This window comes from Eumetopias jubatus, unplaced genomic scaffold (assembly GCF_037043125.1).
Source record: "Eumetopias jubatus isolate StellerSeaLion01/CBP00866 unplaced genomic scaffold, mEumJub1_p1.0 scaffold_10, whole genome shotgun sequence".
NCBI lineage: Eukaryota > Metazoa > Chordata > Mammalia > Carnivora > Otariidae > Eumetopias > Eumetopias jubatus.
This window is the reverse complement of record NW_028274816.1, coordinates 74,494,118-74,516,641: the sequence shown is the minus strand read 5'-3', so window position 1 is coordinate 74,516,641 and position 22,524 is coordinate 74,494,118. Positions and strand designations below refer to the sequence as shown.

At 46.9% G+C, this 22,524-nt stretch overlaps 1 protein-coding gene across 1 annotated transcript in view; it reads left to right on the top strand.

Moving 5' to 3' along the window:
• DNAH9 (dynein axonemal heavy chain 9) overlaps positions 1–22,524 on the top strand; it is a 371,410-nt gene that overhangs the window by 159,973 nt on the left and 188,913 nt on the right. The window contains exons 36-41 of the mRNA XM_088027042.1: positions 675–849; positions 4,928–5,101; positions 5,548–5,755; positions 18,835–19,000; positions 20,851–20,953; positions 21,511–21,750. Of these exons, the coding sequence (XP_087883168.1) occupies positions 675–849; positions 4,928–5,101; positions 5,548–5,755; positions 18,835–19,000; positions 20,851–20,953; positions 21,511–21,750 (1,066 nt within the window). The remainder of the gene's footprint in view (positions 1–674; positions 850–4,927; positions 5,102–5,547; positions 5,756–18,834; positions 19,001–20,850; positions 20,954–21,510; positions 21,751–22,524) is intronic.

Below are 22,524 nucleotides of genomic sequence, written 5' to 3'. Positions count from 1 at the left end.
TACTCGGGGGCTGAGCGTACCCGTTTGTGGGCACACCCATGCACACACTCCTGGCCCCTCGGGCATAGATGCACCTCTGCGCATCTCTTGCTACCTGCCTTTCGGTCCAGACCTCCAAATCCAATATGAAAAGTATACACACCAGGCCAGCGCAAAGTGAGGTGTATTTTCAGAAGGCGAACTCCATCAAGTAAATGATGAGTGTGTAAAATGAGCATCTGTTGGGGCCCACTCTGCCCTCCCCCCCAGTAAGACTCTGGTTCCGGAGAACATGTGTTCCGTGTGTTTGAACTGAGGGACCTGGAGTGGAAGGTCCTGCCTCAGCCCTGCACTCACCTTGACTCTTGAGGAAATTGTGAGGGAGTGACACTGAGATTTTACCCCCTTGTGTCGCAGCAGCCCCCGTCCCCTGAGGACTGAGAGGGACAGTCAGTGTTCAGAGAAGGGAGGAGCAGATGGGGAGGGTACCAGAGGGCAGGGCGATGAGAAAGAACTTTCTCCGAGCACTCTGGGCCCTTCTTGGTGAGGAGCCGATGAGAGTAAAGGCTTATGTAGCCCCGCGCAATCCCAAAGAACCTGACGGGTCACAGGTCCGCCAAAACCAAGTAGGTTCCAGCAGGCCTCCAGGATAGAAAATCCGGTGTCATACGATGCATCTGGGTCTCTCTTTGCAGATTTAAGAAGATAATTCCAATCCCAGAGCAGAGCATGGTCCAGATGCTGTGCCACCTTCTCGAATGTCTCCTGGCCGAGGAGGACATCCCTGCGGACTGCCCCAAGGAAACCTACGAGCTGTATTTTGTGTTTGCTGCCATCTGGGCTTTTGGCGGAGCAATGGTCCAGGATCAGGTAAGAGGACATGCCGTGGTTAACACGTGCAAGCCCACAGTGGCAAAAACCGATCTTCCAGCAAAGATTTGGGAAAAGAGGACAGCTAAATATCAGAATTAACGTGAAGGCATCAGGGGCGCCTGGGTGGCTCAGTCGGTTGGGCAACTGCCTTCGGCTCAGGTCATGATCCTGGAGTCCTGGGATCGAGTCCCGCATCGGGCTCCCTGCTCGGCAGGGTGTCTGCTTCTCCCTCTGACCTTCCCGCCTCTCCTGCTCTCTATCTCTCATTCTCTCTCTCTCAAATAGATAGAATCTTTAAAAAAAAAAAAAAAACATGAAGGCATCAAACTTTTTTGTTATCCATCCATCACTCAGCTAAAGACATCAGCCCCCAGAGAAGGGCCTCTTGGAGGGAGACAGATGAGCTCTGGCTATGTTTTGAGCTATTGCTTTAGGAGTTGGTAATATATCCTGATTTCTTGGAGAGTTGCGGCGTTTCGGAACAAACGGCGGTGTAGGTCCACTACTTTGCAAGGTAATGCGTGTTTGATAGAATGACGCTGTGTTATAGAAGCTTTAGAGGGAGGAATCTGTTTAGCATTCCATAACAAGCACAGACAACTCTGTACCAGGCCAGAGTTAACGAGCTCTTCTCCATTCCCCGAAACACCAAGCTGTCCACAGAAACGTGGACCAAAGGTTAATTGACATCTAGGGGTAGGAAACCAGATCACTATTATCACGGTTTTGGCTGCTGTAGCCTCGAGTATGGGGGTAGGGATGTTGGCTTGGAATATCGTGACATCCCATTCCCTGACCCTTCCCATATCCCCAGACTTTTCCTTTTCTTTAAAAGATTTTCTGAATTTATTTGAGCGAGAGAGAGCAAGCATGAATTGGAGCAGGGGGCAAGCAAGGGGCTTAACCGACGGAGCCACCCAGGCGCCCCTCCCCAGACATTTTCTTGGCTTAGTTTCCTCCAAATTAAAAGTTCTTTATCTGGAAACATCATATTCAAGGTTAGGCAAGCCAGCTTTGGACAGCCGACTCCAGCTATCAGGCAGTCCCATAGGGGCTGAGGGCACGGACTCTGGATTCGAATCGTAACTTTGCCACTTAGTATCTGGGGGATGTTGGGCAAACTGCTTCGCCTCTCTCCACTTAACCGCCCACCTGTGTATGAAGGCAATGAGGGTGCTGACAGCGGTGTCCAGTTTCTAAGGCTGTTGTAAGGATTACAGGAAGGGATACTGTTCTGATCGTCCATGAAAGATACGTGCAAAGCTCTTAGAATTGTGCTGGTGCACATACATCCTTATTAGTAGTCATCTCGTACCAGAAATACTCAGCTTCATAGCAAGTATCTGGCACCACCCCCCCCCTCCCCATCGCAAGGGATCAAACCAAGCTGTGGTGCATGGAGAGTTAGGGTTTACTCTTTCTGGTCTGGGTTGATTGGAGGCTCTTTCGAGGAGAGAGGTAGAAAGTTTCAGCCTCTAGGGCAAAGCCGTGTTCTAGAATCCAAAATGGCGGTGAGCCAGGAGAATGAATTTAGAATGAACAATTAATTTCTTGTCCATTCTCACAGGCCCTGGGTGTTAGCATCCGTCCTACCTCCCTTCCCTCCCTGACATGTTCTTTGGTGTTCCACACTCAGAAATCAGCTCTCACAAGTTCCTGGGATGTGTACCTCTCCCCATCTCCAGAGCCAGAGCCAGAGCCAGACGCTGGGCAGGGGGAGATGCCCATGAGAATTTCACACTGCCCCTTGCAGTCTTTGCAGCTTCTCCATGGACTGTTTCTTTGACAGCTTTCCATTTCCCCTTTGAGGCAAGGAATCCAGCAGGATGGACGAGGTCTCACTGAAATACTGAGATCCAGAAGGCATAGGTTACTGCTTTCCATCAAACGCATGCCCTGACCTTTCAGTGGCTCACATGTCGGATAGCAACCACTGCTGGGCTTCTCCCCCGTGTTGGTGCTTAGCAGGTAGTGGGGGATCAGGACAAAGACACTTGGTCAGTTTTTCTATCGCAGTATACATATAAATCCACTCAACTCTTTTTAAAAGGCCTGGGAGAAAGCATCCCTCCAGGTGTCCTGGGCTCTGGAGCACTTGGAGCCATAGGCCGCCATGCTAGCACATGGGGAGAGGACAAGGGAGAAAGCTTTTAGCAGCAGGGAAGGCCCAAGACCCCAACACAAGCTGCATTCAAGCCAAACCCCAGAAAGAGTGCCGTAAGTAGAAAAACAGGAAGGCGGCCAAAATATTCACATCAGGAGCAGCGGTGGTGCTGGTGTTTGTGAAGCTGTCATTAAAGCAAAGGAGAAATTCAATATGCAACCCATATCCGAGTAGAAGCTCCAAAAGCAAAAGGATGCTCTCACTAAATACTTTGCTGGGATCCCGGGAAATGGTCTCTCAGAAGCAAGCGATGTCTCAGAGAGCACCAGCTCGGGGGACCAAACACCTGAGTCCAACTTGCAGCACCTCCGTGTGCTTCTGGAGGCCATCCTTTTCAGTTTTTGTCTTTTCATATATCAAATAGGAGCAGTTTGTACTAGCCAGGGTAACTTGGAGCATGGTAAGCATCAGGTGAGGCGATATTACAGCCCAAACTCTTCTGCAAAGTATACAGATGCTCCTCAGCGTCATCAAGTTCAAAGGGCAGGAATGGGGGGGCCACAGGACTGTCCAAATCCAAAGGCGATGGGGGTGTCTGAAGGGGCCTCTTCATGAAGGTCACTGCTGAAGAGACGCCCAAGGAACTGAACCAAGAAAGCACTGCTGGCTGACTCAGCAGAGGTGACCTTGTGTTTGGTGTCCAATTGGAGTGGAGGTGAGGTCAAGTGCGGGATACTGAGGAGGAGCCGGAGCTGGTGCAGCCTGGCCGGTGGCGTGGCTGGTTCACTGACCGAGGGGCTCAAGGTGGAACTGGAGGTGGGCAAAGCAGAAGATCCACAGAACCTCCTTTGTTCTAGAGGTGGCCGCTGCCTCGGATTTTCCATAGGAATCTAGAACCCCCAGGTTTTTTCTAGAAAGTTAAAAGTCTTCAAGGATTTGGGGGAGGGGGTGGGGGGATGGGTCAGCCTGGTGATGGGTATTAAAGAGGGCACGTTCTGCGTGGAGCACCGGGTGTTATGCACAAACAGTGAATCATGGAACACTACATCCAAAACTAATGATGTAAAGTATGGTGATTAACATAACAATAAAAAATTTTTTAAAAATTTAAAATAAAATGCCCAATCTGGGTCTCTTTTTAGGTTTTCCTTTTGGGGATTTTTCCTAGGTCTATCTGTTCAAAGAATGGGCTTATTGCCAGTAGGAAGCAGGTCTGTTATGGGGGGCGTGTGTGTGTGTGCACACATGTGCATACATGTTGTGTGTTTCAGCTTGGACACAATGAGATCATGAGTCCGCTGGCTGCCCAGCCCTATCCTGAGGGGCTCGTGATCTAATACGTATGCATGTAAATTATACATCTCTACCTATTCCTTCCATCAGAAAGACCAGTATAGCTTTATCTCTGTTGCTCCTACATTTTAGAAATTTTAGCTCTTGAAGGGACCTTAGAAGTCCTCTTTCTAGGATGCTCATTTTACAGATGAGGGGACTGAGGCTCTTCTCACCCCACCACCTATGCCCCCAGATGTCAACAGCCACCGTGTTATTCATTCCGTCCCTGACTGCCACCCTGGAATTGCTGAGTCTCGGCAGTCTGGGAGGATGGGGGTCCATCTATCTCTTCAGGAGCTCTTGGCCGCGTTTGCCCATCTTGTGGTCAAGCACCCCCCTCAGTGTTCTTACACCCCCCTCCCCGCACCCCACAAGGACTCTCAGATGCACAATGCCGGGGCAGCTAAGCCACGTGGTTAAGCAATGGCACATGCACCCACTCAGGGCTGGCCCCTGTGCCGCTGGGCCTTGTCTGGGCTGATCCTCGGGGAAGCAGCATCCTTCCCAGAGAAGCTGCTCCATCAGGCAAAGCATTTCATGTTCCCCACCCTGACCTTCTGCCTGAAGCCAGGGCAGCCTGTCCAGGCTTCGGAAGCTCTGGAGAGCTTCGCCCCCTGACCTGCTTTGTGTTGGCAGCTCGTGGACTACCGGGCAGAGTTCAGCAGGTGGTGGCTGACGGAGTTCAAGACGGTCAAGTTCCCCTCCCAGGGAACTATCTTTGACTACTACATAGACCCAGAGACCAAGAAATTCGAGCCTTGGTCCAAGCTCATCCCCCAGTTTGAATTTGACCCCGAGATGCCTCTGCAGGTGAGTGTGGCTGAGTGACCGAGGATGTACAATTGCGCCAAGGACCTCTCGTGGCAGCTTCTATCAGTGTCCCAGCATTTTAACCTTGCAGGAACTGGCCATCCTCAGCTACATGCCTTTCAAGAGGAAATCCTAGGTGCAAGGAAGCCACAGATCCCCCACAAAGACTAAGTAACTTGATTACCAGACTCCACCTGGGGGGCAGAGCAGGGAGACAGCAAGGCAGAAGTTTTCCAAGCCCAATAGGGAGGCCGCAGAGAGGAGGGGGGGTGCTCTCCCCCAGAGAATGAGGTTATGGAATGAGCTTACTGTGCACATGAAGGAAGACACTCCTGCCCAAGGTAGCGAGCCAGCACCACTCTGCCTCTGAAATGGTCCAGAATGTTTTTGCCAGGAACCTGTTTCTCCCATGAGCCCCTGGCCTGCTAACCGGGTTCTCACTGCAGGCTTGTTTGGTGCACACGAGCGAGACCATCCGGGTGTGCTACTTCCTGGAGCGGCTCGTGGAGCGGCGGCGGCCGGTCATGCTGGTGGGGACCACCGGCACAGGCAAGTCGGTGCTGGTGGGGACCACGCTGGCCAACCTGGATGCTGAGGAGTACCTGGTGAAGAACGTGCCGTTCAACTACTACACCACGTCGGCGATGCTGCAAGGTGAGGGCCTGGAGTGCCTGGAGGGGAGGGGAGGGGCGGTGGGGGTGTCTGAGAGGCCACGTGCCCTGACGTGGAAATGGAACAAAGCATCGGGCACCTGTTCAGCCTGACTTCCCCTGCGCCCGCACTCTGCTGTTGCCTCTCCTTTCTTCCTTTCTCCTCCGCGGCACCTCTGTTCCACTCCTCCAGCACCCTCAGCACTGTACTTTTCTTCATCCTGTCTCCTACCTTCCTCCCTGGCCTCTCAAATCCCTCCCAGGCCAGGAGTTCAACACAGAACAGTGTTCAGTACCTTGATGCCGAAGAGAGCTGACACCCGGTGAAGGATTGCCACGGGCTTGTGGAAGCATCCTAGAGATCTTTGCCTTCACCCTTCCTGTCTCATAGACAGGGAAACTGAGGCTCGGGTAACAGTACGCGATCACCCAAGGTCACCATCAAGCAGCAGGGCCGGCGGGGTGCATCCAGTCTTCTGAGCACATGGGGGGTGCTTTTCACTGGGAGCTGATGTGCTGGGCTCCCGAGTGGGCTCGGATCCTCCAGGTGCAGCTTCAGAGTCAGAGGCTCCCTGAAAAAGGAGTTTTGCCCTTGCCAGAGTCACTTTCTCCTTGACCCTCACTACCTGTAGGGTCTCCTTGTGTATAGAAACACTCACCACATGAACCCTAGAAGCAGCTTCCTTTTCAAGAGGTGCCCAAGCCAAGCTCCTGGCGACAGGAGAGCAGTGGCAGGGCGGGGGGGGGGGGCACCCTGCTCTTACTCCTCACCCTGCAACTTGGCTGTGGTTCGCATGTGAGACCACAGTGCATGGCCACACCTGCATTGCAAAACCACGGACAGTCAGGAATTCCGGGCACCAGAATTTGCACACTGGGAAATTAGAAGCCATAGCTTAGTACATGGAAAGTGAGCCTGGCACTTTGCCTGCCCGACATCCAGGCCAGCAGACTTGCAAAACAGGTTTCACTTCAACTTCCTCTTGCTCAGCTTGGACCAGTGTCACTTACCCCATCCTTCCACGACCCCTCCCAGCAAGAACCCCGGAGTCATCCAGCTTAGTATTGGCACCGTTCCGCATCCCCAACTCCCACAGAGAGTAGAGCTTGCTTCCTTCCATCCTCCTGACTATCCTGCCAGTTCTTCCAGGGTCGGGATCCCAGCCAGCTCTGGGTGCTGCTGGGGGCCCCACTCTCTGCCCCCTGCCTCTCAGAGCAGTCAGGCACCCGGAGCCCCTCAGCAACAGAGACACTCTCCACCTCTCCATCAAGTGAGCCTCTGGGCTGCATCCCCTGTCATGCTCCTAAATGTTGCACACTGTCTGTCTCAATCCAGCAAGCTCCTGTAGTTCGCACATGAATATTAACAAGTAAGACAACTCGAAATGCTGGAGACTCATGTCAGGACTTCACTTGTTTGTCAGTGACGTGAGCATCTTCTGTTTGAATAACCAAAGAATATGCCATTTTTAAAAAAGATTTTATTATTTGAGAGAAAGAGAGAGAGCACAAGCAGGGGAACGGGCAGAAGGAGAGGGAGAAGCAGACTCCCCGCCGAGCAGGGAGTCCGATGTGGGGGCTCGATCCCAGGACCCAGGGATCATGACCTGAGCCGAAGGCAGATGAAGAATATGCCATTTTTTTGCTCTTCATAAGGTATGAGGCACTTAACATGTTTTGTCCACCATTATCTGAAGTCTATGTGAGCAACAAAGTCTATCCCAATTTCTGTAGCGTAAATACTCCCACCGTGACCCATTTCCAGCTGCCGACCAGCACCCGGAGGCGGTAAGCAGACTTCACATGCCTGGCTGGCTCACGTCGGAACACTGTTTGGTCTGCCCACCAGAGTTTCTTGTTCACGGGAAGAGAGGCCTCTGTGCTCGTTTGTAAGCCTAGAGTCCAGTGACCGGTCAGATGATCAACCCTCCCCATTCACTGCAATTCTCACGCTGCTTATAACTGTGCTAATAACAACAACTGGCGTGTATCAAACGCTCACCAAGTATGTGTCAGGCACCAACCTGAGACTGGAATTTTACACATTTTTAAATCCTTTAATCCCATCCGGCCCCATGAAGTAAGTCCTTGTACCATCCCCATGTTATAGATAAGAACATCAAGGCACAGAGAAGTTAAATAAGCTACCCTAGACCACACAGTAAGTGGCGGAGCCTGGGTTTGAACCCAGACAGTCCGACTTTAAAGCCTGCGCTCTTAACCCTGAGGTTAATACTGCCTCCCTGGCAAGAAAATACTTTGAAAACGGCAATAAATGTTTGCTATTAGTGCTATTATCATTGGTGGGACCATTCAAGGATTCTGGAGGAGTTGTTTTCTGGAATCCTATTATAAGGATTCTTAATGTAAAAAAATACTTTAAGTGGAGAATAAAAACTTATAATCAACGAAAAGGAGATGAGCTGCCTGCACTGCCCAGACCTCTCTCTCTTATTCTGGGCCCCTAACCTGGAGGATTTTCCTCTCCTCTCCTGTTGGAACACAGAGAATTATCCAGAAGCGTCAGACTGCTGTCAGATAGACCCAGGATAATGCTGGCTCCTCGCTGCAGCTGGACACAACATTTCTGCGTCCTGTGAACTCCCCAGTGGCCTCTTGGTCCCATCCACTCTCCACACTAGGGATGGATGAAGCAGGGATCTCTAACCTCACCCATCCAGAAGCAACTAGGAACTGGGGAGTCAGCCAGAGCCCCAAGGGAGCCACCCTAAATGCCAGAGTCCACGCAGCAGAGCTCATACCCTTGACTCTGAAAAAAATGCTGAATTCCCTTACTGGGAACCCCCTGCTGCTTTCTTTGGTCACAATCCAAACAACTTTGTTTCTTTGGCTTCTTAGCCTAAAACATTTTGGAGGCAACAAAATGGCAAGAGAAAGGGTGCCCACAACCCTTAGAAAAGGGGGGAGCCAGAAAGCTGATATCCAAGAGGAAATAGAAAATTTCAAAAAGGAGATGCAAGAACTCCAAGGGTAGCTGCTGTGACCTGGACAAGAGGCAGATTCCCCCACCCACCTCCTGACCCCAACCCTCTTTGCCTCTTTTTGCAGCAGAGTATTTTCATTGCTGGTCGTACTTAAGACCCTGTGTAATTACAGAAAGATAGAATGTGTTTTGTGAAGCATTCTGCTTCAAAGGGCAGGTAGTACACCCAGACAGATGTGCAAAATGTGCATTTCTAACTGGTCTGTAGTGGCAAATGGTGGGAAGTAGCCTAATTATCCATGTGACAGAATGCTAAGCATTATTACAAAGAATGAGGACATTCTGTATGAACAGAGTTGGAACTATGTCCACAGCTTTGTTGCATGAGAAAAGCAAGACACAGAGTGTATGGTATGCTCCAAAATGTGTCGTGTTTAAAAAGAGAAAGGTAAAGAACACGGGGCTCCTGGGTGGCTCAGTCAGTTGAGAGTCCGACTCTTGATCTTGGCTCTGGTCTTGATTTCATGGTCTTGAGTTCGAGCCCCGCCTTGGGCTCTGCACTGAGGCTGGAGCCTACTTTAAAAAAGAAAAAGAACAAACAGGGTTGATGGAGGAAGGTGGGTGTGGGATGGGCTAGATGGGTGGTGGGTATTAAGGAAGGCACTTGTTGTGATGATCTCTGGAGGTTGTGTGTAAGTGATGAATCACTGAATTCCACTCCTGAAACCCTCATTGCACTATGCTGACTAATTAGAACTTAAATAAAAATTTGAAGAAAAAAACAAAAAAGAGATAAATAAAAATATTTTGTTGGTTATATTGATTACACACACACATACACACACACACTCATATATCTATGCTTATATATACTTAGAATATCTCCAGAAGGACGTACAATAAACTGATAATATCAGGTGCCCCTGGCAGGGGGAGCTAGATGCTAAGAGGGAGCTGGAGAATTCCTTAAACTTTTTTTTTAAGTTTTTTAAAATTATGAAATTTTAAAAATTATGAAATATTTCAAGCATGCAGAAAAGTCCAAAAAATAATATAGCAGGTGCCCATGTACCCACCACCGAGATTTCACAGATGTTAACATTTTGTCATTTTGCAGTGAATCTTAGCTTTGCAAATAACAGCCAGCACACCACGCCCATCCTCCTTCCTGCCCTCTGTGACTGAGTACTAAAACTGATGTGTATCATTCCAAACTTAAACCTTTTTTTAAGTTTTTAAATTCCATTTAACACATGGTGTCATATTAGTTTCAGGTGTACAATAGAGTGATTCACCACTTCCGTACACCACTTGGGTGCTCATCACAAGTACGTGCCTTAATCCCCAACACCTAGCTCACCCATCCCCCCTCCTACCACCCCTCTAGTGACCATCCGTTTGTTTTCTGTAGTTAAGAGTCTGTTTCTTGATTTCTTTCTCTTTCTTCCCCCCCCCTTTGCTTGTTTGTTTGGTTTCTTAAATTCCACATATGAATGAAATCATATGGTCTTTGTCTTTCTCTGACTTATTTCACTTAGCATTATGCCCTCCAGCTCCATCCATGTCTTTGCAAATGGCAAGATTTCATTCTTTTTTATGGCCGAGTAATATTCCATTGTATATACACCACATCTTTATCCATTCATCAGTTGCTGGACACTTGGGCTGTTTCCATAGTTTGGCTATTGTAGATAATGCTGCTAAAAACATTGGGGTGCATGTATCCTTTGAATCAGTATTTTTGTATCCTTTGGGTAAATACCTAGTAATGCAATCGCTGAATCTCGAGTAGTTCTATTTTTGAGGAACCTCCATGTTCTTTTCCACAGTGGTTGCACCAGTTTGCATTCCCACCAACAGTGCATGAGGATTCTTTTTTTCCACATCCTTGCCAACACCTGTTGTTTCTTGTGTTGTTGATTTTAGCCATGCTGACAGGTGTGAAGTGATAGCTCATTGTGGTTTTGATTTGTATTTCCCTGATGATCAGTGATGCTGAGCAAAATGGATGAAAGACCCAAATGCGAGACCTGAAACCATAAGAATCTTAGAGGAGAATACAGATAGTAACCTCTTTGATATCAGCCAAAGCAACTTCTTTCTAGATATGTCTCCTAAGGCAAGGAAAACAAAAGCAAAAACAAACTACTGGGACTACATCAAAATAAAAAGCCTCTGCACAGAGAAGGAAATAATCAACAAAATAAAAGGCAACCTATGGGATGAGAGAAGATATTTGCAAATAATATATCTGATAAAGGGATAGTATCCAAAATATATAAAGAACTTATACAATTCAACACCCAAAAAACAAATAATCCAATTAAAGAGTAAGCAGAAGATATGACTAGATATTTTTCCAAAGACATCCAGATGGCAAACAGACAGATGAAAAGATGCAAATTTACACTTGTACATATATGTACCCATAAAAATGCATAATGTTGTTGTGTCATAGTTACATTTTAAATATATATCACACTGTAACTTCCATTAGCAACTTTTTAAACCATTGTCTATTTTGATACATGTAGATCTATCTCATTGGTTTTCACTGCTGTACAGGATTCCAATGTGTGAATAAATCACAACCTATTTATCCATTTTCCGACTAAAGGTAGCAGAATTTTTTTTTACATTTTCCCTTTTTTAAAAAAAGCATCATTGAGTTATAATTGACATACAACACATGGCACATATTAAATTACACAATTTGATAAGTTTTGAAATATTTACACACCCATGATACCATCACTACAGTTGAAATATCCGTCACCTCTGAAAGTGCCTTCCCCCCCTTACCCTTCCACCCTGCCCATACCTCGGCAACCACTGATCTATTTCTGTCACAATAGGTCAGTTTGCATTTTCTAGAATTGTCTATAATGGAATTACAATATGCACTCCTTTTTGTCTGGCTTTTTTCACTCAGCATGATTTTGAGATTTGCCCATGTTGTTGAGCAGATCAACAGTTCATTCTTTTTGTTCTCAAATAGCAAGATAAAATATGTAAAAGACTCAGAATGAGTCCTAACGTGCAATAAGTGCTTAGTAAATGGAAGCTATTATTATAATAATATCAAATCCGGGTGCCTGGGTAGCTTAGTCGTTAAGTGTCTGCCTTCGGCTCAGGTCATGATCCCAGGGTCCTGGGATCAAGCCCTGCATTGGGCTCCCTGCTCCACGGGAGGCCTGCTTCTCCCTCTCCCACTCCCCCTGCTTGTGTTCCCTCTCTCACTGTGTCTCTCTCTGTCAAATAAATAAAATCTTTAAAAACAATAATAATATCAAATCCTTCTTGAATTTAAGGATCTATAAATACTATGTAATAATTTTGAAGCCCTACTGCCAAAACAAAAGGAACCCAAGCAAAAAAAGGTGGTTTGGGGGGTTTAACTTCAACTATACTAAAGGACATAAAGGACATGCTTTATGTGATGTTTATACTGTGCCAAACCTTGGGCTAAGGGTCTTACCCCTTTGGTTCATTTAACCCTCCCTATCCAATGAGACAGTGTCAGTAATGCCTTTGCCTGCATGCAGCAGAAAATCTGACAGTAATGACATAAACAGATTTTTTTTCATGCAACAAGAAATCTTGAGGTAGGCAGTTGCTAATGCTAAATCAGTGGCTCAATGATACCAATGTTATAATACCTATTCTCTTAGCTGCTCCCTCGGGGTGGCAAAATGGCTGCAGCTCCAGCCATATCACATCTGCATTCCAAATGGAAAAAAGAAAAAGATGAAGGGGAGAGTTAGTGCCCATATCAGGAAATAACAGCTCTCCAGGATCCCCAGTGATTTGGAACATGGCCACCCCAGCTGGAAAATGACTAAAGAGAAGGAACTTGGAGATGGTATCCATCACAGATCTGATAGTCTCCGTTTTTGTGAGATGAGAAAAATGAGGCTTACAGGTGTTAAGTGACTTCCCTGAAAGTCACACAATGAGTTAATAGCCAAGCTGTCTTATTTCATCGAGCTATAGCCGCTTTCTGCTTTAATAAGACTGTAAGTCATGCTTCTCGCTTTCCATAATAGAATGCCAACTTTGCTCCCATTCATCTGATATCTAGAGCACATGGATATCTTTCCCTTTGATAGTAAATAAAATAGGCCCTTCAGGTAGTCATCAAAACGTCAGATTTCTATTGACTTCTCTCCAACAGCTGCCCAAAGCGCTGACTTAGAATGCTGACACCTCACGCTGTGGGAGGCAGGGACCCACGCACATCCCCATTCCCTCAGCTCCTGCAACCCCCGCAAACCCATTGCATTGCTTTCATTCCCTTTCCTGTGTTACAATGTAATGATCCACCCTTGGGCTTTGTTGAGGGTTAGGATGATAAAAGATCATTTTAAATTACTTTTATATCTCCTGTTGAAGATCATGCCCATTCTGTAACCTAATATTCCTTTTGTAAGTATCCTTAATACGTGCCCTTTAGAATTTAGCTCCTGGGAAATTTTTGTTCATACAAAGTGAGAGGCGGATTTGTTCCGGTAATCCAGGATGACGTGGTTGCTGTAATTAAACACAGATTTAGTTCTGAGATTTCAGGTTGGCAGTTCATAAAGGACAGCGTGCAATACATTTTTATTTGGTTACAATAAGGGTGTCATCCTAGATGATGGGTCCAAATACGTTTCTTTTCCTGTATTATGTTGGAATCCCTGTTTAGTCTCTTAATTGGTCTGTTTTATGTCTCTTCAAATACTTGAAGCCTCTTCTTCTTCTTTTAGAAAATATAAGTAATTTTTAAAACTAAAGGAATTTGCAGTGACCCATAGACAGGATGGTCTAGAAAGAGAAAAAGGAGAAGCAAAGAAATGGACCGAGTCATCGATGGGCTTATATTTGCAGCATAACGAGAGGAGGCTAAAGATGATGCTCTTCACAATTTGGAATTCTCTTATCATCCAACTGTGATTTAAATTATTAGTTGAGCAAATATTTGAGGGCTTAACTGCACTAATTAGATAGGAATTCAGGCATTGAATCTTCATGTAATATGACTCTCCATAACCTAGTCAGTAGAAGTTTGAGGTTGGGCAGGACCAGAAAAGATCTGATCAGACTCTCGACCTCACAGGAGCCTCATCACACTTCTGTCATTACAGGTAGTCAGCTCTTGTCCACCTGCCTTGCTGTCTTTCAAAAAGGAGATGACACAAAATGAATCATGAAAGATATGTCACCTCATGGGTAGGACACTCTGCTCAGGATGAGCAAAGGTAGTTTCAGAGTATAAAAAAAATGGAATACAACATACGTTTCAGACAACAGAGAAACCATCCCATAAATTTTGGTACCTCCAAATTATGGAACACAGTGCAGCAATTAAAATCATGTTTTAGGAGAATATGTTATATAATGTTGACAATACGTGGATTGCGTGTGTGTGTGCACGCGCACGTGCGCGCACACAGCAGAATATGTGGTATAATTCTGATTTTGTAGAGGAAAAATTGAACAGAGTGAATAGACTGGGATAAAATGCACCAAAATATTGAAACTCATGGCTCCTGAGAGGTGATCAAATCCCAGATAATTGTCACTTTCATCATTATGATTTTCTGTTTTTTAATCTTTACATCATGAATATGTATTCTTTTTACAATCATGCAGAGCATGTTACATTTGGAAAGAATAAACTGCAAAGCCCTTCCAATAATAATGGAAATGTCTTAACACATGAAAAAATTAGATGATGTGGAAAGAAAAGAGTTTCAAGAAAAGGAAAATCGGTACGAAGTCAGACATCATTAACTGCTGATGATCTCTGTCAAAAATGTGGTCAGGCAGTGAGTTCACCAAACTGGGGCATTGTCAAAGGAAGAAGCCATGTCTTGAGAGTATTCAAATGGTTCATGGTACCGACTACGCCAGGTGACCCGGGTTAGAGTCCTGACTTGGCCACTTAGCAGCTATGGGACCTGGGATAGAGCCCCTGATTTTCTCTAAGCCTCAGTTTTCTTGTTTGTTCAAAGATTCTTAATATGTGGTAGGGCTGCTCTGAGGAGTCAGTGATAACATGCCTGCCAGGGACCCCATAGAGAGCCGCGTCTTTAGTGATGCATCACAGGTGAATGGACACCCAGCTCTGAGTTCAGAGCCTGGGGGAATCTATGGGGCAGGAATGGCCGGGGCAGCCCTAGACAGGGACTGGGGTGTGAGGGCTTCCAAGGGCTCTTTCCCTGAGTGATGTATGAAAGAGGCACTAGAATCAGTATCTACAGACCTGGACCCCAATTCCGGCAAGGCATGCAACCTGCCTTAGCCCTTGTTTCCTGTTTTGTTTTTTGCTTAGTCTTTTTTTTTAATTTTATTTTATTACCTTATGTTAGTCACCATACATTACATCGTTAGTTTTTGATGTAGTGTTCCACGTTTCATTGGTTTTGTATAACACCCAATGCTCCATGCAGTACGTGCCCTCTTTAATACCCATCACCAGGCTAACCCATCCCCCCACCCCCTCCCCTCTAGAACCCTCACTTGGTTTTTCAGAGTCCATCGTCTCTCATGGTTCGTCTCCCCCTCCGATTCCCCCCCCTTCATTTTTCCCTTCCTTCTCCTAATGTCCTCAATGCTGTTCCTTATGTTCCACAAATAAGTGAAACCATATGATAATTGACTTTCTCTGCTTATTTCATTAGCATCATCTCCTCCAGTCCCATCCATGTGGATGTAAAAGTTGGGTATTCATCCTTTCTGACGGCTGAGTCATATTTTATTGTAGATATGGACCACATCTTCTTTATCCATTCATCTGTTGAAGGGCCTCTCGGCTCTTTCCACAGTTTGGCTATTGCGGACATTGCTGCTATGAACATTGGGGTGCATAGGGCCCTTCTTTTCACTACATCTGTGTCTTTGGGGTAAATACCCAGGGGTGCAATTGCTGGGTCATAGGGTAGCTCTATTTTTAATTTTTTGAGGCATCTCCACACTGTTTTCCAAAGTGGCTGTCCCAACTTGCATCCCCACTAACAGTGTAAGAGGGTTCCCCTTTCTCCACAACCTCTCCAACATTTGTTGCTTCTTGCCTTGTCAATTTTTGCCATTCTAACTGGTGTAATGTGGTATCTCCATGTGGTTTTGATTTGAATTTCCCTGATGGCTAATGATGAACATTTTTTCATGTGTCTGTTAGCCATTGGTATCTCTTCTTTGGTGAAGTGTCTGTTCATGTCTTCTGCTCTGTTTTCTTAGTTACAAAATGGTGATGATGTATCTTTCTTTGCCATTCATGGGGTTTGTCGTAAAATTCACTCATTTCTTAAATGTCTTTTGAACACTCTACTGTGTGCTAGATAATGTTCTAGGTGCTGGGGTTAGGACAGTGAGAAGGAGAATGATTCCTGTTCTTGCAGAGTTTATAGTGTGGAGGAGGTAATATAATGCATAAGATAAATATGTAGAATATAGAGCATTTTAAGTGAAATTTTAAGAACAATGAAGTAGGCACAGGGGGTTGGGGGTGAGGGGTTAACTTTGGCCCTTGTGCAGAGTAGAGCTCACTGAGAAACGGCATTTGAGCAGATAAATGCCTGATGGAAATGAGAGCACAAGCTGGGCTGGCCTTTGGGAGAAAGGATTGCAGGCAGGGGCATCAGCCAGAGCAAAGGCCCTGTGGCAGCGAGAATAGCAGAGCAGGATGGCTGGAGCAGAGAGAATGGACAGGGGAGCATCAGAGAGAAAAACAGAGACACAAGGTTTGTGGATGTACCCAGACTGGCTTTTGCCCCAGGCAAGATGGGATGCCCCGGGTGAGTTTTAAGCAGGAGACTGGCATGATCTGATTCACATCTTGCAAGGGGACTCCTGTCTGCTGTTTTGAGCGGGAGGCCATTTGGGAGAATGTCATAGCTAGCAGGTGAGAGCTGATGGGCAAAGGGTGGTCATCGTGGAGACAGTGAAATGAGAACAGATGGGAACCCACTTTGAAACTGAAATCGCTCCTCGAATGCACGATGGTGTTGAAATATTGCAGAAGGGACCATGTGAATAAAAGCAGAGGGCAGCTAACGTAGGACATGGCTACCAGCTGAACGGGAGGTTGGTCCATGTGGAGAAGCTGGGTAAGATGCAGCAGATGGGGGTGCCCGGGTGGCTCAGTCAGTTAAGCGTCCAGCCCTTGATCTCAGGGTTGTGAGATCAAGCCCTGCATCAGCCTCTGTGCTCAGTGGGGAGTCTGCTTGAGATTCTGTCTCTCCTTCCCTATCTCTCCCCCCAACCCCAACTTGTGCTTGCTCGCTCACTCACGCTCTCTAAATCAATCAGTCAATCAATCAATCTTTAAAAAAAAAGATGGAGCAGATGAACTCCAGGCGCAGGTATGGGCTTGACTGTCAGGACTTGTTTACGACAAGGCAAAACCCAGAAGTATGCGGGGAGGATCACAGTTCTTTATACTTCTCGCGTGTTGAGCGCCTTCACCGCCGACCTGTTTGCTAACACTGAGATCCACCTCTGTTTCTCCAGTTCTGCATGGAAACAATCACTTAACTCCCGTGCTATCCGAGATGTGACTTGGAGCAGAGCTTGGTCACGGAGGGATCAAAAATGTATATGCCTTTCCTGAGGGAGTCCTCCCTCCCTGGAGGATTCAACATCATCCTTTTGGGATGACCCAGTGCCTTCCAAGCCCACTTCTTGCTAACTGACATGCTTTTCTCCTCAACAACCCTTTAGAAGCATAAAGAGCTTAATCAACCCAAATTAGAGGGGTCTGCCTCATTCCAGGGGTTGTTTCGAATATCACTGCTCTGGGGAGAGGAGAAACAAGTCCTCCCAAGAGGAGAATTTCCTACTAGAAGGACTGTTCTCAAAAACATGTCCTTGGCAGCCCATTAATTATATTTCATCTTGACAGATCTCGTATATACTTGTTATATCTTTAGGGGGGAAAAAGGTGTTGGGTGATTAATTGGTTGATAGGGTATGTTAATTGGATGCTAATTAAATTTAAATCTAATTCATATTTGAAACACTTAATTTAACTCAGGACCAGAAAATTAGAATATTCAGGCTTCTTGAAGGAACTTGTCTTCCTATCTGTCACCTCCAAATGTCTATTGACACTTTCTCCTTGTTTACACACTTGTTTTTCAAGAGAAGGAATCAGATGGTTCTTAGAGCTTCCAGCTGTAATAAGAAGTGTCAGTTCTCGCAATACATATTTAATTGCTTTATTGAAAAAAACAAGTACATAGATCTCCACTCCATTACTTAAGGTTGTTCTCAACAAGTCCCATCAGGCTGGGCAGTGGTGGTGTGTGAAGGAATGATTCCAGAAGAGAGTCTGTAGCTAAGTCTCCAGAAAGGCACGGAGTTGCTCTGCAAGGAGCCTGATGATAACCTGAAGGCAGCGGAAGAGCCCTTCAAGGTGCTAGAAGCTTCTGGGAAATTCTCTGAGGGCTGTTGTTCTTATTCCCCCTCGGGGAAAACCCCAGGAGGTGAACTCTCTGAGACCTCTGCTGACAAACTATCCAGTAGCTCCTGTCTTATCCCCCAGGTGTGGAAGGGGCCCCCACCCACCCCGATGTGGGAGCCACAGCCTCCATGCTCCTGTACTGTTTGACCTAGAGGAAGCAGGTCTACCCAGGATCCAGTTATTTGTAGACTTCCTTGAGGGTAGAGTCCCAGGCCTTGAGACCATGAAGGTATCTTCTGTTTCTACTCTATAAACCAAGAAAACTGGGGACCACAAGTATGATAGATGGAGCCTGGGCTCTGAAATTTAACTGCTCCAGATCTGTATCCTGGCTTCACCTTAAAAAAGTGCCTTTGTTCTTCTGAGCCTCAGTGTCCTCATCTGTAAAATGGGATGATAATACTAATCGTGCACTGATGTTGCACAGATTCAATGAGGTCATATGCATTTGTAAGGACCTGACACAGGGCACGTTGTAAGGTGTTGAATGCCTGGTTGATGCAGTCACCCTCACTACCAGCTGATTCCCAGCATCACCACTGGTCCTGTAGAATGTCCTGGATCTGGTAGTAACTGCTGCTGTTTGCAGGCAGGTGCATGCTGCACCATTGTTTGTCCTTGACACCTGTTCTTTCTCAGTGCTGGCATCTGAGGTTTGAACCTCCCTCCCTCACTAACTGGCTCATCTCCTCAGCTGTCCTGGAAAAGCCTCTAGAAAAGAAGGCTGGCAGAAATTATGGCCCCCCAGGCAACAAGAAGCTTATCTATTTCATCGATGACATGAACATGCCCGAGGTGGACGCCTACGGGACTGTGCAGCCCCACACCATCATCCGGCAGCATCTGGACTATGGCCACTGGTAAGCATGCATGCAAAGGGCCTGGGGCCCACAGGATGGGGCGGGGGGCGGGCTGAAGGCTGTTCCACTGGAGCCACAAACCACAGTTGAGTGCTGGTGCCAGATGAGAATCCCCATGGCAAACCACATTCCTCACGGGATTCTGTTTCCTGGGGACTTCTTCAGACAGGGGCTTTAATGCCTACGTGGGAAGTCTCATCTAAGGGGGAAAAAAAAAAACTACTTTTTTCTTCAATATTCATCTCAAAAATTACCTTCTCCAAACCCCCAGAGCAGAATTACACTCTTGTCCCTCACTGTGGCCCCGTAGCACCGAGCGGGTACTGGAGTGAGAACAGCTCACACGCTATGGAGTGTGCAGACGTCTGCAGGCCTTAACAGCCGTTGTCTCTTTCAGAACAACTCACAGGGTCTGACATTGTCTCTTGAAACAGCATAATTGTTCCTGGCAAAAAGTCTGAACTTGTCAGAAAAAAAAAAAAAAATCCGTGATTGGAGACCACTTTGGCTCACCTTCCTGCCCCACATTGAATGAGTTGCTGAGAAAGTGGTCAGTGTGAAGAGGGAGCTCAGAGAGAATGATGGTTGTGATGGTGACCTGAGTTGCCTTTCAGTCATTCCTCACGTCTTTGTGGGATGCCTGCCATATACCGCCGTCTGCAGTGTGCGCACCAGCACCTGGACTGTTCTGGAACCCTTCAGCCCTGCACACAAGTGTTACGTCAGACTCATGGTCTGATGGACTTAGGTGGGCGGTAGAAGCTCTCTGGAAATCCTGCCCTGTTGCCTTGACATTTTGCATTTCCACTCTCAGCAATGGCTATATCATACCTTCTGTCTGTCGGCAAGCTTCCCACCCCACCTCCGCTGGTGACCACGGGCGCCATCTTTGTTTCTTGCTTCCACATCTGTACAACTTACTTGCTTCCCCCTGCGTCCCTTTCTCCCTGGTCCTGACACACCTTCCCTGAAGCTGAACCATCACCAGCTTCTTGCTTCTGCTCTCTCCCACCTCCTGCGTTAACTGCCCCTCAAGTCCTGAATAGTTCCTTCTCTTCAATATTGAGACTCACCTAGATTTCCTCTATTGTGTTCAGAAACATCATTTTCTAATTATTGGCCTGTTCTCTCTCCCTACAAAGCCAAATTTCTCTGCTCTGTTTCCACTTTGCCACCTTCCCCATCACTGCTCACCCCACTACCTGGTTTCTGTTTCTTCTACTTTGCTGAACCATTGTTCTTGCTCACCCCCAACTCTATCTTTATTAAGATCTAACAGACCCAGTGGGTTGGGTCACTGTCTTTCTTCTTCTCTCTACAGCACTGGACACGGTTGACTGCTCTCTCCTTTTGGAAATACTGGTTTCCTTTGCCTTCTGGGGTGCCATACACCCTGGATCTCTACCCTACCCCTTAGTCCATCTTTATGGTTTCTCTCTCCTACACTACTCCCATAGATGTTGGACCCCTCAGGATTTGGTCCTAAGCTCTTGTTCTTTTTCAATCTCTACCAATGGAACTGGACTTTTTTTTTAATAAAGATTTTATTTATTTGTTTAACTGACAGAGAGAGAACTAGAGAAAGAACACAAGCAGGGGGAGCGGGAGAGGGAGAAGCAGGCTTCCCACTGAGCAGGGAACCGGATGCGGGGCTCGATCCCAGGACTTTGGGATCATGACCTGAGCCGAAGGCAGCCGTTTAACCGACTGAGCCACCCAGGCGCTCCTCTGGACTCTTCTTTTAACCACCCACACACATGAATGATAGGACACATCCCACCTCACCTTGACAAGGCACTTACCTGCCTGGACCCTCACCCATCTGTCACTGTGGTTTCTGCCTGTTCCAGGTACGATCAGAGCAAGCTGTCCCTGAAGGAGATCAAGAATGTCCAGTATGTTTCCTGTATGAACCCCACTGCAGGCAGCTTTACCATCAACCCACGGCTTCAGGTATGGGAGGAGCTCAGGTCCTGAATCCTGAATAAATTCTGTCTTACCAGGATGGCTATCACTCAGTGACAAGTAATCATTGGCCCTCCCCCTGTCCAGCCTCTGAAAGTGACAAACCATACAGGATGCTGATTTGCATGTCTAGGGGGACAAAGATACTCCTAGACCCAGAGCCATGAAGCTTTTCGAGCTGGAAGGGGTCATGGAGTCCATCTGATTTCACTCCTTCTTCAGAGTAGGGAAACTTCAGAGAGGTGAAGTGACTCTCCTAAGGTCATGTGGATCTTCAGTATCAAATACTTGTTGGGACTCAGATGCTCTGAGTTCAAGTTCTGTTCTCTTCCTACTACCTGCTGACATCTTCAACTAAAGGCCCAAAGCCTGTTACTCCTCCAGACATTTAGATTCAACCCAAGTTTAGGTTCAGTGTGAAAAATGTGACCAGATTATAGAATCCAAAGCCCTTCTAAGAATTCCTCATTATTTTACCCAAATCCCCAGAAGGCGATTTTGACTCTAACTCATGCTCTAACTCACATGCCTGTTCCCCTGGGCAGCGTCATTTCAGCGTGTTCGTCGTCTCCTTCCCGGGAGCAGACGCCCTGGCCTCCATCTACGGCACCATCTTGACTCAGCACCTAACGTTCAGACACTTCCCAGTGGCCCTGCAGAAATCCAGCCCCCAGCTCATTAATCTGGCCCTGACCTTCCACCAGAAAATTGCCACCACGTTCCTACCCACAGCGATCAAATTCCACTATGTTTTCAACCTCAGAGACTTTGCCAACATTTTCCAGGTGAGTCCATCTATTCAGAGATGCCCCAGAAGGCTTAGTGATGATCTGGTCCCTTCCACTCTTGGTAAAACAGTAGTTAATGCCAAACTCTTAGGCAAAGGCACAGTTCATATGGAGTCATGAGCATAATGAACAGGTAAACAGGGTGCCATGGGATCCGCGAGGAAGGACGTCAACCAGATAGAGTTCTGTTTGCCAGTGACAAACACGTCATTTCCCAGGATGCGTTTCTGAGTTGATTCCTTTGGGTTGGAGAAGGCTCGGCATCTTGAAGAAAATGTTATATAATGATTCCAGCATGCCTTGGAAGGAATGCAGAGAAAACTATTTTGCAGGCCCTGGTGATATACCCATTGTTCTTGGGATCAAAAAGAATGTCCCCTGAGTCATGCAGGGTAGATCTGCTTCCTAAAGAAAGCCATGTCGTAATATTCTTGAGATACCATCTGCCAGCCCCTGGGAAGCCTCTGTTTTAAAATTCCAGGTTCCTTTCCAGGCCACAGCCATTTGAGATGTTTCCACCTGCTCCTCTGAATGGTGATAGCCTGTCTCTGCCTGTTGCTCTCCGTTTCTTGACCCTTCGTGGCCACAACGTCCAGAGGGCAATGTGGCAAAGCCCAGCCCCCTCTTTCTCTTGGTCAGACACACCATCCTCACAGGGTGGAGTCCACACCTTTCCCCTCCTGGACAGGAATGGGCAGAAACGGCTTTTCAGAGACTCCTCCCCCAGAGGGCCCTGGGCAAGGATAGAGGGAAGGATGCCTTTTATAACAA